We start from the raw sequence: 15,312 nt of genomic DNA, 5'->3' as shown, positions 1-15,312 counted from the left end.
TACAGATCCGGACTCTGAAGTTCTAACCACGTTCTGTATGAGTCCAGCAGCTGTGGGATCCCCAGGATCTCGGCCGTTCTTCGGCCCGAGTTTTTGTAGGTGACTAGTGTTGCGTTCTGCCCATCAAGATTCTGATGTGTTTAGTCATTAGTTTTTTTCATTAACCTTAGCACAGCTATAAGATAAAGAGCCATTCTTTAAATTTGCTGTCAGAAGGAATAAAGCAAAGGCTTAGCAAGGAGTGGCAGTGACTTTGCCTCCTCTTCATGTCCATAGTGGTGCTGCTGCTGGCTGGGACCAGTGGAGCGGCTGTAGGAGGCTGGTTCAATACATCTTCTCAGCTTCGATGCTGAAGGCTGTAATGTGGTGGCAGCACTGTTACAGCCTTTTATTTTTACTTATTAATTTATTTAGTTACCACTGTCTGTTTATGATCCAGAAGTGTAATTGTTCTGTCTGCCTGCAAGGATGTTTGGAGGACGGGTGGGTTTGGCTAGCAGGGCTGGGGGAGTGGGCTGCTGGAGACACGGCTGTCTAGAAGTGGACAGCGGGAAGGAGAGCACAGTTGGCTGCTGCAAGCCCCCTGTTTTGAGAGGTTAGAGAGGCCACTGACTCCATGGAAGGATGCACCAAGTCCCCCTGACATCCCAAGTTTTGCTTTGGGACACAGGAACCCTAGAAGGGCTGTGGAGGCTGCCTGTGGTCCTGAGAGGGGAGTAGTGGGTGGTTTTCAGCACCGTGCCCTGGCTTTTTTGTGGTGCAGGGCTCTGTATTGTGCCGTGGTAGTTGCAGGAGTGTTTCACACTGGCTCACTTTCGGACCCAGCCTGTATTGGTTCAGGTTTGGGGAATGAATGAAATGGTGCCTTTCTAATGGTATTTAAAAAGTGGTCTTTTGAAAAATGAAAACAGTGCTGGAGGGAGGGTCACCTTCCTACTATAATTTTTTTGACACAGAGTTCTCCCCAGAGAACTCAGATTTCCTTGTGATGTTCCAGGGACAGGAATTCATTATCCAGGTAGGTAGGTATGTATTTCTCCCTTCCTTTGACATTCGGGGTAGTGCCAGCATTGGATCAACTTATTTAAATCTGCAGTTTCAAAGACTTAAGACTATTGTGTCTGTATCCTTACAGTTACAGCTGCCTCTCGCTGGCACAACCTTCTCCTTCTTTCCTCTGCTACTCGCATAATTCTTTAATGGTCACTCAACAGTGAAGAAGAGACGCTGCCTTTCTTTTTTCACTTGTCATATAACACTTTTTTTCTGCAAATAACACACCAAGACAGGCTTACGTGGCTATAAAAATAAAACAAGTCTCTCCTTCCCTCAGCACCATTCCCCCCAAAATAACAAGTGCAATGTAGTCAAAAGATAATCTAATTTATTTAGCAACAACTGGTTGCTTTGGGTATAGGTTCAGTGTCTTTTCAAGATTATCCCTGAGGGCATAATTAGCCCAAGAGAAGGAAAAAACTACTAGTGATTCAGGAGAAAGCTGCTCTTTGAAATTGTAGTTGCATAGCACAAGTTTGCCTTTGAACAGCATCTCTTCAGACTGTTATAATGCTCGCTCTTTTTATTTTGATTCACTTTCAGACAAATTTACCTTCCTGTAGGTAAACTGAATATTGCTTAAACAATGGTTTTATTTTAGCACTGGCATTGAATTGCAGCTAAATATAGCCTCACCTATTGAGTTGTATACGTGTTAGCTCTTGTAGTTGCCTGGTTGCAAATACCTTTATAAAAGATGCTCTGTAATAGTTGCTTTTTAAAGTCGTAGCCAATCTTGTGTTGTGAGAAAATGCTGATTCCCTTTCCACCAGTGTTCAGGCTTGCATAAAAAACAAATACAGCACAAACTATTTAGTGCCTCCAAGTAACAAATATAGCTGGAGAGAGAGAGAGGCTGACAGTTGAGTATTTGGCTCTGTGTTATATTTGCAGTGTTGTATTAACATTTTGCTGTGTTAATGCTTCAGTAATTTCATCTGTTTAGGTAGATGTCATGAAATTAACTGAAAATAGAAGCAAACTTTTCATATTAATGTTTCCTGTGGTGATTAGTAGATACAGCCTAACATGTTCTCATTTGCTTTCTGCAGTTGCTTGTAGATTCTCGAAACAATCCCTGCTGGGCTTAAAGTACTTTTCCTTGGGCTGGGTACCAGGAGGATTTTGTACATGGTGAAGTTTGCCTTTCCAGAGCTCCTGATCGTCGGGCCCTTCACTGATTTTTCAGGAAGTGCATTTAAATCCTTCTTTAGCTTTAGAGGGAGTCTCAAGCTGCTGTTTTAATAGGAAAGGTGACTGTAAAAAATCCAGTGTGATTCCACGGGGGTTTCTTCAGTGTCCCCTGTATCAGCTGTGTTTATTTTACAGGTACAAAGATATTGACTTTCTTTTACATTTGCTGCTGCTATAAAGTCAGTACAGCAATAGTGCAAAGACCTGTGCTCTGTTCAGGTTGTTAGCCATCATTAGTCTTCACCGTTCTTTGGTTTGCCAAATGTTTTATTGATAGCGATGAGCAGACTGAAAGCCAAACAAATTGTCATGCCAAATACGAAAGCAAAGGCTGGTAGTTGGGGGAATCATGGTTTTACTGCAGCTAACTTCTCGAAATATTTGGAGGTCAAACATGATGTCGCACAGTGACAGCCAGTTTCCTCATCCTTATCAAGTTACAGTTGTATTTAGCAGTGCTTCAGGTCGTCTTTGATGTGCTTCTCTTAAATGTGCAGGAATAAAACAGAGAAAAAACAAACTCAAAACCCTGAAGAGCTGATCGTTTGCTTAGGAGATTCCAAGGACCTGGATTTCTTAAGCTGCTCATACTGTGTATTTCTGACATTCTGACATTTTCTCTCTGCTTTGTTCTTTTCTGCTGTAGCACTACTAAATACAACTGTGCTTTTTGTGGTAGGTAACACAATGGGAATGGATTAATGATAGCCAAAGTCTGACCCCACTGACGTTGTATAAATTATTCTGTTGTGTCTCTGCTACCACAGGTACAGTTTTGCTGCAGTCCAGTTGGATTGTTCTGCCATTACTGGTTAAGTGAGCGTACAATTTAGCACCAGGGTGTCCAGGATACCTCTATTTTACTTGTATCCAAAGGCAAGTGGTATTAGGAGACGGCTTGTATCTGAAATAGTATGGGCTGCTTCAGTAACCCCTTGTTTTCATGCTTTGACTTCATGGTTGATATAAAGATATACTTTGGTCTATGTTTTTCAGTGTTTATGGGCAATCAAGAGGCTCACTTCAGAAAAAATACTGAAGCTGGGCTTTTTCAAGTCCTTACCAAACTTGTTTGAGATTAGATTTTTCAAAGTACTCGGTGGCTTTTGCTGACGGTTCTTGGACTGATGTTTCCATTACCTGCAGCTCTGAGCTCCTCTGACCATCTCAGCTTGGCTTACTGTGCTGAGTTTTTTGAGTGTCCGGACTTTGGAAATGAGATCCACTGTGCAAAGACGTTGCACAGAGATTGGTGCTGCTGGATGTATACTTTTGCAGGCTGTGTGCTAAAATGTTTGCATGCATCTTTGGGATTTGGCATGCTTTATGTATAGCTATTAAACTCCAGGTGGCACTAGCAGCTCAGAGCTGCGTCAGGGATTAGTAACACTGGTGCAGTCCCTGAAATGTACCACAGAATTCAAATATTGGCCATGGGAAGATTAAAAATTAGTTTGCAAAATAGAAAATGATTCTTAGTAAGCAGAGTAAATACAATGACCGAAACCAGACAAAGTTAAGCCTACTAAACTTTCTTGCAGTTCCTTAGAAAATGTCTGTGTAAATAAACAGTGAATACACAGTTAAAGGGGAGGAATCCAGGAAGCAGAAGATGCTGAAGTCCCACGGTGTGGAAGCTGCCAAGAGCTGGTGGTGAGCTGACTGCAATACTAATTTGCTGGTGCAGATGTAGCAGCTTATCAGAGCAGAGTAGATGGTGAAAGCTCAGTTTTGCGAGCCTGATTCTTCCCTCCTGTAGTTACTGGAGCTGGTGGAATTACCCCATGTGTAATAGAGGAAAATAAGTATAAATGCATTTATATCACAAGTGCATCCTTTTTTTTTTTTTTAGGTTTTGGGAGGGCTTTGGAGAGTATTGATATTTGAAATTAAGTCTATTAAGCTGGAACAAAATACAAAATATATTCAGGCAAGGATAAAATTTGCTGTCCTTTCTTTATAACATGACACTCCACAAGCACGGGGACAGTTCATATGAATGGAAATGTGGAGAAAGAAATGTGCCCGTAATGACTGAAAAAGAGAGACTTGGTAAAACACAAACGAAAAAAAGATCTTGTCTGTAGCAACTTGTAGTTCTGTCTCTTTATGTATTTGCTCTGGGTACTTGAGGAAGAGTTGTACAGGCTGGTTGCCTTCTTCCACTAGAAACTTTTCAGCCAAAGTTGACACTGATGTACAGTTCTTAAAGATGTTAAGTGCCTGCAGATTTCTTGAGGATTTTCCCATGAATAAAGAAGAGAAACTGAGGCTCTTCCTCCTCACGTGACCTCCGAGCTATGACCCGTCCTGTTTGGCCAGCTGGTTACTGCCAGTTGGCAAGGATGAGGTTCGAGGCGAGGCACGCATTTGCTGTCTCCTGCCCAGCCATCAGGCCAGCCAAAATAGGTAGAAGATGCAAGGGGAGCTGGAGATACGAGGCAGGGCTACAGAAGGCACTGGAGGAACCCAAAGGTCTTCCGTGAGAGAGTAGGTGACTGTGAGGGGGAAAGCCCAGGGTCCTGACGATGGAGCTGTTGCTTTGACCCTAGCAGGGGAGCTGAGGCAGCGCAGGGCATGTGTTTGTGGGAAACTGGTTCTTCTGTGAGACAGCCTGTTCAAGAGTCCCATCATGTCGTCTTTTTTTTTCTGCTTGCTTTACAGCCCGAATGTGAATTGCGTGTGCTGTCCTCCTCAGTGGAGCTTCAGTGTCTTCCCAACCTCCCAGGCAGAGGCATAGGCATCCTTTTGCTATTCAGAACATTTGAGGGACTTTTATCTTGCAGGTCTTTATCTTGGATGCAGTGCCTGAGAGCAGTTGGAAGGTGACTTCTGGAGATGGCTGGTTAGTTCTGTTTTCTTAGGATTGTTCTGGTGGATGGTGATGGATGTTTGCTTGCCGAGCCCCAAAGATCTCTTTTTAGGAGTAGGGGAGCAGCTGTTCTCCTCTTGGGATGGCAAAGCCAACGTGGAAGTTAGTGAAATTACTTGGGCTGAGGAATAGACATCTCTTCTCCATCTTACCTTGGGTGAGAGGAGGCCTCAAGAACTTGCAGTTGATTTGGGGGATGGATTAAAATGGTATGGGCTGCCATGCTGTTGATGCCCATGGCCTCACTTGTATAAGACAGGCTTTGCTACGGTTGCTGCTGCTGGAGGTCAGCAACGTGATGTGTTCATGGCAAACATTTCACAACAGCTCAGCAAATGGTCTGGCTTACCACGTTGCCTTTTGTCAAAGGTGCCAGATACAGAAGGCTTTTCTTTTGTTTTTTCTTCAGTACTAGTTGATGTAGGTGAAAATATCGGTGGTCTCTGTGGCTGTTTCTGTCAAAGGCAAAGTTTGACAAGAAATTATGCAATTTGAATATTGGAGGTTTTGTATTCCTACTGCCCAGGCAGTTCTGTGCTGCAAAGGAAAAGGTGCTTTTGGATTAAAATGGACATCTGGGTTTAAGTGAAAAGCCAGATTTTAAGAATTCTTCAGCTCTTTTATGATCAGCTGTGTTGAGGCTGGAATTTATTATAGCTACTGGCATTCCTACTCTTGAACTTTGCCAGTCTCATTTTCTTGATACTAGGTTAGGTTTGCCTGCTGCAGCAGCTGTATTTCTTTCACTAACCTTAGTAGGCTTTTACTATGTGTTAAAAATGTTCAAGATGCTCTTCATTTTGTGTACGATGAGAAGGATCTGAAGCAGCATTTCAGCAGCTCCACTGAAAGACCAAACTTTCCGTCCATTTTGGAATGACAGTATTTTTGCATATAAGGTACAGTCCTGTAATTCTTTCTCGTGTCGTCACTCCTGCTTTGAGTTCATGGAGGCAAGTCCTTCCACAAATTTTAAGAGTACTTTCTTCTTTTTCAAAAGAAGAGAAAATCTAAGGAGTAGGTCTTGATGGGCTTGGCAAGGGTTTCTTGAAGAGTGAGTAATGCTAGGAATGAAACTGGAGTTTTCTCCTATAGTGCTTGGGTAATCTGAAAAATTCCACTGCCCAGATTCCACTTCTTTCTATTTTGGTATAAAATGCTGATATAATTTGAACAGGTTCCTTTCACCAATGGCATTTCTTGTTTTTTTTCATATTAATTTTCTAGCTTTAGTCAGAGCACTGTCTTTTGGGCAGTGGCTCAAGTGCAGCAGTTGTGTTACGACTTTCGAATGGTCCCTAGTGGTGCTGATGGATTACTGCTGTGTCGCTGACCTTCGGCTCTGGCCCATTTAAACTGCACTCTTGCAAAGCGGCAGGAAATTGGAAACTTTTTTCGCTGTAAACATTCTCCTAGTTCTCCTGAAGTTCCCCTTTCTGCACTGAGTTTCAGCGTTAACAGATAATCGTTGCTTCAAACCAGAGGGCTTTTATTTAAGGAGATTGCTTGATAGAACCATAGTGACTCGCCAGCTGTACATTACTCTTCTCAGAAGAAAAGCCTTCTGAAAGTCATTTGAGTTTGTGAAGCACAGTGTGACATCAGAGTGGCTTTTATGAAGCTTGCAGTGATTGGACTCTAAGAAAAGGATGGCTAAGTCTTTTTCTTGTACCTTTTGGGGATTTTTCAACCACTGATCTACTTCATTCTTTCATAATTAAATCTTTTGCTTTGTGCTTTCAAAGTCTTCTGTTGAAGCAAGCTTTTCGTGGTGTAGAGATCTGTACTGGAAGGTGCCTTTGGGTTTTCTTCTGGACATGTTGCCATGTTGGGATAGTCAGCAATCCTTGAGAGCTGTTCAGTACGGCTGTCTTACAGATGCATTTTTTTTAGACTGTGCAGGTATCATGATGCTGCTTCTGATATGGACAGTTGTACTTGTAGAAATTCAGTTTATCTTAGCTATATCTGTTCTGCTTTCAAAATTAAAATAACATAATTGCTCACATGCACATAATTCATCCACGTTCAGAAGCTTAGAAAGATTTGTTATGTGTAGGGCACTGGTAAACTAGCAAAACCACAACCAGAATACCTTGATATCGTGGAACATGACATGGGTATGTACATAGCAGTGTCCTGTCTCAGTGGCTCAATGAATTTTTTGAGTTTCAGAGAGTGGACTTTTAAATCTATTATTTACATGATTGAGTTGAAATGCTGCAGTGTAGTTAAATGGTTGCAGAACAGTTTTGCCCCAGACAATGGAGCAGTCACCATCTGCGATGCTGGCCATCTCTTTGGTTAAAAGTTTGTCTGTGGTCTATTAAACTCCGGTTGGATTGTCAGGGTAAGCAATCACCAAATGTTTATCAGCCGAGTGTTAGTGCCTGATAACACTCATTTCACCCAAAAGCTTGCTTAAAAGCTTAATTCATGTCTTATTATAGTTAAAAATGACACTTAATTTCAGTGAAGTTTGGCAGGCTTCTAGGTTATTCAATTTATCATCTAGAGCAGGATCAACTAACACACAGACTTCTGATCAGACATTGTTGTGCCTTTAGTCAGGAATTGAGCTGATTACTTTGAGCCTGCGTATTATTTAAGGGATCCTTTGAATATTAGGCTGTAGAAATAATAAATGGATTGGTTTTGTTCAGCCTTAGTATCTGAAGATACATAGGGACTGTGAGCAGAGTCCCATCAAGACAACACACTGTATTGTTTGGAAAGTGTTGTATCCAAATATCCACTTAGAGTTATTGCTCACAAGTAATATGTCTTAAGAGCAAAGAAGTGAATATGTTCACAGTGAGTCCTGGCGTACATAGGTGCAGATTTCTGGGCCACCAGTAAGATTTGATTCAACCACCATTTGCCTTGGCAGAGCCCCAGTGAAGTTGTGGCAAAGCTGATGGAGGAGATGAGCTAGCCTGAGCTTTCCAAAGGGTTGTTCAGCAGAAGCTGCGATGTGGAAAGAGAACTGAGAAGACCCTCAGACTAGTTCTTGAACACCTTTTCTCCCATATTTGGTTTGAAACTCAGTGCTGCTTGGTTCTTGCTTAACCCTTTCTTTTAGCCCGAATTGGTTTGCTGCCTGTGTTACTTGCCAGCAGTGAAGCAAGTACTTGAAGAAACAGGCTTTACAGAGGTGGAAGGACTCTGCTCACCTAGAGTAGATGTGTAAAAAGTGTTTGGCCTTGGTCGCTGATATTTTATCTAATTTCCAAGTCTGAAAAAGCATAGCACAACCGGTGTTCACCGCGATGGCTGTGAACCACACTTTCTACCAGCGTTGCTTACACAGTGAAGGCCTGAGTTCAGCAGCTTCGTGCAGTGCATTTAAGAAGTTCTGCAAGTATATGCTGTTTCTTCCTGTAACCATAGCTGTGACTCCTGGCAGCAGCAAACAAGATGAGTAAACCCCTTCTCATCACTAAAGCTGGCTGAAGTTTTTAAGACTCTGTTTTGATGTTGAACGTGTACAATTTTCTTGGCCTTTATAGGAAGCTGTAGGCGCTCCACATGGTGGAAGTTGATTTAAGTAACTTAAGAGAAAATGCCGCAGCTTTGGGCTCCGGAGCTTGGCACCTTGCTCTGTTTAGCTGCTTCCTCTCTTCTCTCAAACAACTCAGTAGCAGATCTGGGCAAGCATGTCCTATTTCCAATTTAATTTTAATCTAAAACCCATTTTAAAGCAGCCATATTACTTCTACTGACAACCGATCTGTGAGAGAATAATCTTACATGAATGCTGTTGCTGGATTCTGAAAAATGGAAAAAAATATGGCCAGGGCTGTGCTGGTTGACATCAGCAAAGAGTCTGGCTTGGACAGCTCTATTAGAGGGAGGAGGAATGTATCACCCTTTTCCACGCTCGTCAAGAAATCCTGTGAGGACACGAATTCTAGCAGGGAGATCTTGGTTGAGACGAGACCTTGCTGGACAAGCCTGTTCGCAAAGAAATGCAGAAGAAATAGGCAGGACAGACCCAGGGTGGGGGGAGATGATGCGATACAGCCAAATGCAGTTGTGCGTACTTGGCTTTGCCTCTGACAAGTGTCGGTCAGAAGTTGCCACAAGGTCTTCTGGGTTTCATCCAGTCCTAGATAAAGGTGTCCCCAATATTGCTTGTGGCTTTGGAGAGTCTCAGTTCCATGTCAGAAGTGCTGATCAGGGTTACAGTGATGTCTTTCTCCAGGAAAGGATTGGATGATCTGCTATATGAAATACCAAGGCTTTTTGGCTTACAGCAGTTTGTTCTTTCTTGCTATATTGGCTTAACCCCGAAAGTGCTTGTGAGGCTTGGAGTTATTCATTTAGGGAGGAAAAGGTTGAAATATTGTCCATTCCCACTGAGCTGGAGGGGGAGAGGGAGCTCAGGACATGGGAGCAGCCTGACACTGGGGTTGCCAAAGTCTCACTTAATCTGGCAATTGGTCCCTTTGCCGTCTAACAGGGGGTCCCTACTGCTCGGTCCTGCCAGCCACCTCCCCTGTGCTGGCCCAAGTGTTCATACAGTCTCCTGGAGGGTCACCTCAGGGAACCCATCAGGCTAGAATTGCCTATGTCCTAACCCCCCAGCAAGGTTAGGGCCAGCGTGAGGAGGCAGGAACAAACATCAGGTCAAGAAGAAAGAGGAGCCTGGGCAGATCTCTGCTGGATTTAAATGGCAGAATAACTAGAGCAGTGTGCTCTAGATGCTGTGTGATTCCTTGTTAGCCATGTGTGTCTTCACATGGTTTGATTTTGAGCTGGTGCAGCTGTTGTGGCATCTGCTGTCACTGTAGTTCCTGGCTGGCTCGGTGCCCTTGGAGGTGGAGGGGACTTTGGGGTGCAGTGGCACTCCCCTGGGACCTTGCTGTGCAAGAGACGCATGGTGACAAGTGAGCAGGGGAGGGTAATTGTGCCACCTTTTGTTGTAGGAGGTGAAGGCCAGTTCTGCTGAACAGAAGGCTTTTTTCCCTGTTAAGTTCATGCTGGTTGGCAGGAAGGAGACTTGCTACCTAAAATTTGATTTCCCTTGAAAGTGTGAATATAAACATCAGCCTAAAGCGGCTAGTTGAAACGTGCTGGGTTTGGGGACAACCAGGCCATTGACGTATAAACACTACTGTGTGAATGACACAGTGAGACTTCTCAAATCCCTCTTATTTTTATGCTGATTTTGAAGTGACTTTTAATCCTTCAGACATATTGGTCTCTAAGCACTTTTTTCAAAGAGGAAAATAACCCAACTCAAGCAGTTTGGGTAATAATAGTACTTAGTGCTTAACGAACGTTGTGGAATTAATCCTCCTGGACCAATAAATTTAAATGAAATCGTGTTGATCTTGGCTGGGGAACAGGGAAGTGATGTGAAATCAGCTTTTCTCTGGGCACGGAGGAGCGGCTCCTTCACTGTGGCTCCACCGTGGCCAGTGGAGATGGAATTGGTGAAATTGGTGAACCTGTGAAGTTTGGGTTCAAGCTGAGCCCTGCTTTTCAGTTCTCTTCCTCCACTCTCACAACTGCACTGCGAGTCAGATGTCGTTCTCCAGGCTTGGTCAGACCTGCTGAGGAGCAGTGGGAATGTGTCTCCTCGGTCCTGGGGCAGAGTTGGTCCTGGGGTGGCTGCTTAGGGCCAGGGAGATGCTTCTGGCTCCCTGTCCCGCTCCCTCCATGTGCGTCCCTTGGGGTCAGTGCAGATGTCCCACATCGCGGGGCTAGACCTGTTAGTCTGCCTCTGTTACATGGAAAAGTCTTGTGGCCACCCTCTGATTCACACAAGACTGAGGAGTATAAATAAATCTCCCGTTAAGAGAAATGGTTTCAAGTTGGCCGCAGTCCCTTGGGTGGCCGTGGCCTTTGCTCTAATGTGCAGGCCCCCAGGATCAAATGGGGAGTGCTGTGGGTGGGCACTGACGTCTTGGCAGTGTCACCTTGGGGCCAACAGGGAGGAGCAGCATTGAGACGGTGATGCTTAATAATTTTGTGTACCAATTGATACGCTTTGGGCATCAATTATTGTAAGTTAAAATTGATGGTTTGATTTCTTTCTTGTTTTCAGGTTACAAGCTGATTGGAAGCCATTCTGGGGTGAAGCTCTGCCGGTGGACAAAGGTATGCACTCTTTTCTTTCCTCATTTTATAAATGAAAAAAAAAAAGCTAGACACTTATTCAGGTATTACAATTTCCAGATGAAATATCCTTTAAAAATGTGATATTACTTGCATGAAAACAAATTTTGTCTTCCAAGCTGTAGTTTTGCATTTCAAGCTATTAAAATCCTGCTGTGAAGAGTGAGAATGCGACCATGGCAAAGAGCTGGGAACATCATTTTCTGTTGTTTTTCCTGTTATTCTGCTGTCTGCTAAAATATCTCCTGCTTACTGCAATATATGGCAGGAGCAGAACACGGCAGAGAAAAGTGGGAAGGTTACTTCACCAGTGTGAGGTCTTCTGAAACAAAGATGACACAGTCCGTCATTACACTCGAAGGGGCGCGCGAGGGCACTTGAACCTGTTGTTCTGTGACTGATATATCTGGTTTGCGACAGTCGGTGCTCCTCCACTGGTTTTCAGCATTTGTCAAGTAAGATTTAGATAGCGAGGTAACTGTCCCTTCTTAATGCTAGGACTTTTTAAAGATTACTCTGTGGGAGTGCGTGTGTATGTATATAGTTATGTGCGTGTGTACACATATATATGAAAAAAGTCATCCTCCAAGCCCTGCAGTTGTGTATTGTAGGCTACGTAAGCCAGTAGCTTTTCAAGTAGTTTGCAGACTTAAAAACATTCCCAGCAGGGGCACAGAGCTCTGCAGAACAAACTTCAGCCACCTCAGTATGTTTATTGTTTCGCCTGTCCTTTGCAGGTCCCCAGGAAGCTCAGAAGTTGAAAGCTGGTCTCTAATGTTATTTATACATTTGGGGAGTAACGTTGATATAACATACTAAAGCCTTCAGCATTTGTGGGATGATAAACTATGGGAATCATCACCTCATTAAAATGCCAGCACATCTCTAATTCTTGCGCTGTGGCAGTGATCAGTTCCGTGGTCTCTCGGCTCTCTTTTGCTGCATGATTAACTTTGTTTATTTTTGAAAAGAGCTCTTTGAATGGCAATCACTGAAGTGGGTGGCTGCAGTGAGGTTTTCTTATTGAAATGCCTGGTATCAATGAACTGTCTCATCAAAAGGCTTGTTCTTGTGAACAGTTTAAAGAGCCCACTGCTGTATTGTCATGAATATTTGTGAGACGTACTGATCCCACTGATGCTTCTGCTGTTTACTCTTACAAATACTTCTCTCTGCTATCATTTTTAGCGTCAGAGAAGGCCATGAAATGTTTAAAGAAAAACTTGTCAAACTTCATCAATGCCATAACTGAGAGAGATAACCAGAGAACCTATTTTTATTAAAGAACCGTAATTTAATGCAGCGCTGTAAAGCCATTTCACAAAATAAAGAGCAGCTCTGTGCTTAGATAGGACCATACTATTTTTAGCTTAAGCAGGAATTTGAACGTAAAGTGTTCTAATAAATTGAGCTGAAACTGGTTACAAGCAGTGGCTTTGACTCAGAGTCACACCAATATGTGAATATCTTCAGGAGGCTTGTTTGAGATTTGTATCAGCGGGAAGCAGGAGCAGGGCTAGAAGGATTAGTATTAAGTAGAGTTTCATAGCGATATCTCAGATTAAAATGATTGTGTTCTGTCATATTCGGGAAAAGAGCATAAAACCTGCAAATTTTAGGAAGAGTGTGATTTGCCTGTCTTATGAAATCCAAAATGTAACTTGCTGTCCTAGAATTTGTGAATCTTCTGAAATCTCTATTGTTTGAGGGATGGGTAGAATAAAGAGCATTTTCCATTTTGTTTAATCTCCCAACTGTATAACAAGGCTGTGCATATGTTAGGGGTTACCTCTATATTCTTTCCCTGCTGCTCAGTGGAGAGTTTCTCTTGGATCACCAGGACTCTTCAGGTAGAGCAAGGTAGATTAAAAGTTGCTATGTCATATTTCAAATCTTCTCTTGAGAGTAGAGAAGATTCCTTCTCATTTATTATTATTTAACTGAGATAAAGAAAGAGAGTCTTTGCTCCCAGCAGCTTGCATGCTAAATAGGAGGTATCCCAGTGGGAAGGCTGCTGCGGTTCTGCTGGAGCCGCTGACTGGTGTGAATGAGGGTTTCTAAGGTCAGGGTATTTATTTAATTTAGTGCTAGAAGAAGTACTGTACTAGACAAATGAAAAGAATTGAGTGTTCAGTAGTGCAGCCTTGAAATTGATCCTTGTTACTCTTTAGCGGGCTTTTACAATAATATTTCTTGCAACTTAAGTGGCTTCACCTGCTTTCTTTTGTTGGCTGGTTCAGTTAAAAGCTTCAGTAAAGCACATTGTTATGCTGTGGTGTTGCAAGTGAGAAGTTATTGATTATGTTAAAGTTTCTCTCCTTTAAAACAGTTGTAAATTTGACATCATAAATGCCTTGTTGCTGTAAGGACGTATATAAACAATCAGACTGTATACTGATCTGCATGCTATGAATTTCTTTCTGCATCTGTCATTATTCAGACTTGCTCTGCAGCCGTGGCCTCGCTTGCAATGTCTGTCACAAGTGACTTCGAACACCGAAGTTACCAGTGACTGGAAACTGCAGCTATGCTCAGGGTGCAGATTTCAAACCTTTGCACTCAGTTTGGTTACAGATGGTGTGTTTTAACTTTCTTGGTATTTGTATGTGTCTTTCTCTGCTGTTAGTCGATGCTTCGAGGCAGAGGAGGCTGCTACAAACACACGTTTTACGGAATTGAGAGCCACCGCTGCATGGAGGCCACGCCGAGCCTGGCTTGTGCAAACAAATGTGTCTTTTGCTGGAGGTAAAATGCTGATGCAGTTTTACTTTGGGGGCTCTGTTCCACTCTGTCCCTCTCCTGTTCCTCAAACCTAGACCTGTGTGACCTTTTCGCTTGGAAATTGGGGGAGGAAGGGTTTGGAAGGGAGCAGCGTTGCTCCCCCTTCCTACCTGTACTCCTCCCCTTCTGAGAGCCGTGGAGCCCGTGGGTCAGGGATGGCAGGGGGTGAGCTGGGTGGGTGGGCTCCACAGCTCAGAGGCTGAAGAGGATCTGGGGGCTCCCCAGCGCCACCTCCCCTAGAACCGTCTCCTGTGCAGCCAGGTCTTGGGCCCCAGCAAGTTCAGACTAGCTGGAGACCCGTGGAAGGAGGAATCAGGGAGGCAGGAGACGGACACCTCTCTGTCTACCGCCCTGCAATTTCCACTGCCGCCTGCTCCAAGCGCTTCACAGAGGTTTGGTTCCCTCTGAAGATCACTGTCTGAGACTCCCCATGGCTCCTGGTGCTCTGGAGAACATGGGCTGGCTCATGTCGTGCAAAGCCATCAAGGTGCTAAGCAGCACGAGTATTTTTGTTTTGAAATTGGACCATTTTTCTTATTTAAAGTACCCTCACCCCCACCAATTCAATTGCATTCTCAGTGAGTGAAAAGTGATGACTTAGTAACTGTTGCCTTCCTAAAACAGTAGCTAATAAATGACTTTCCATTTTAGTCAGTAAAGTGACTCCTTTTCTCAGAGGAATTACTTCGTTGTTAATTCTCTAAAGGAAACGAGCTTTGCCTGGATCTGAACTGTGAGCTGCTCTAGCACTGCTTACTCACCGCAATGCCTGGATTTCCGAGGGAGGTTTTTGCTAGGCTGGGGGAGTGCAGGATGGGATCGGAGAGAGAGAGACTGAGAGGCTCAGCAGAAGTGAATGCAGTGACGTGAAAGCGTACTGAGTGGGAGGACGTGGAGGTTATTCTTTGAGCTCTTTTGTCTTCTGCCTTGCTAGCTCATTCAAACCATGGGGGCTGTGCTTCCTTTGGTATTTATGCCTACCCCAGGGGGCTGGCTGCCAATAACACCCATTCCATCCCTAAGCCTGAGTATCCAACATCCCAGTATTTCCATGCGAAAACAGCCAAATTCCTCTGAGTCCCATTTTCTGTCTCTCATAGTCTTCAAGTTTTAATAATGCAAATATTTCATGAGACTATTTAAATGACAGCATCAGTGCAAAAGGACTGCTATAATTTTGAAGGCACTTTGAAGCTGTCTCCCATGTTAGTGTTAAGTATAAGTGCTAGACACTGGTCATCCTGTTAAGTTTGCATTTGGGAGTCTATACCAAAATGTTAACTGGT

The 15,312-nt window shown here is 43.6% G+C and overlaps 1 protein-coding gene across 7 annotated transcripts in view; it reads left to right on the top strand.

Annotated features, from left to right (window-relative positions):
- Nucleotides 1-15,312, top strand: part of TYW1B (tRNA-yW synthesizing protein 1 homolog B) — a 109,794-nt gene that overhangs the window by 21,340 nt on the left and 73,142 nt on the right. For 2 of the 7 annotated variants that reach the window (XM_075169022.1, XM_075169020.1), the window contains exons 9-10: nucleotides 11,175-11,227; nucleotides 13,872-13,990. In XM_075169022.1, the coding sequence (XP_075025123.1) occupies nucleotides 11,175-11,227; nucleotides 13,872-13,990 (172 nt within the window). Of the gene's footprint in view, nucleotides 1-968; nucleotides 1,023-3,812; nucleotides 3,904-3,941; nucleotides 5,096-11,174; nucleotides 11,228-13,871; nucleotides 13,991-15,312 lie in introns of those variants that run through there. The other 5 variants (XM_075169023.1, XM_075169019.1, XM_075169025.1 and 2 more) reach the window with 5 other exon arrangements.

The sequence above is a fragment of the Calonectris borealis genome, chromosome 19 (genome assembly GCF_964195595.1).
Source record: "Calonectris borealis chromosome 19, bCalBor7.hap1.2, whole genome shotgun sequence".
NCBI lineage: Eukaryota > Metazoa > Chordata > Aves > Procellariiformes > Procellariidae > Calonectris > Calonectris borealis.
The sequence above is the reverse complement of the archived record's forward strand: the minus strand, read 5'-3'. Positions and strand labels throughout refer to the sequence as shown.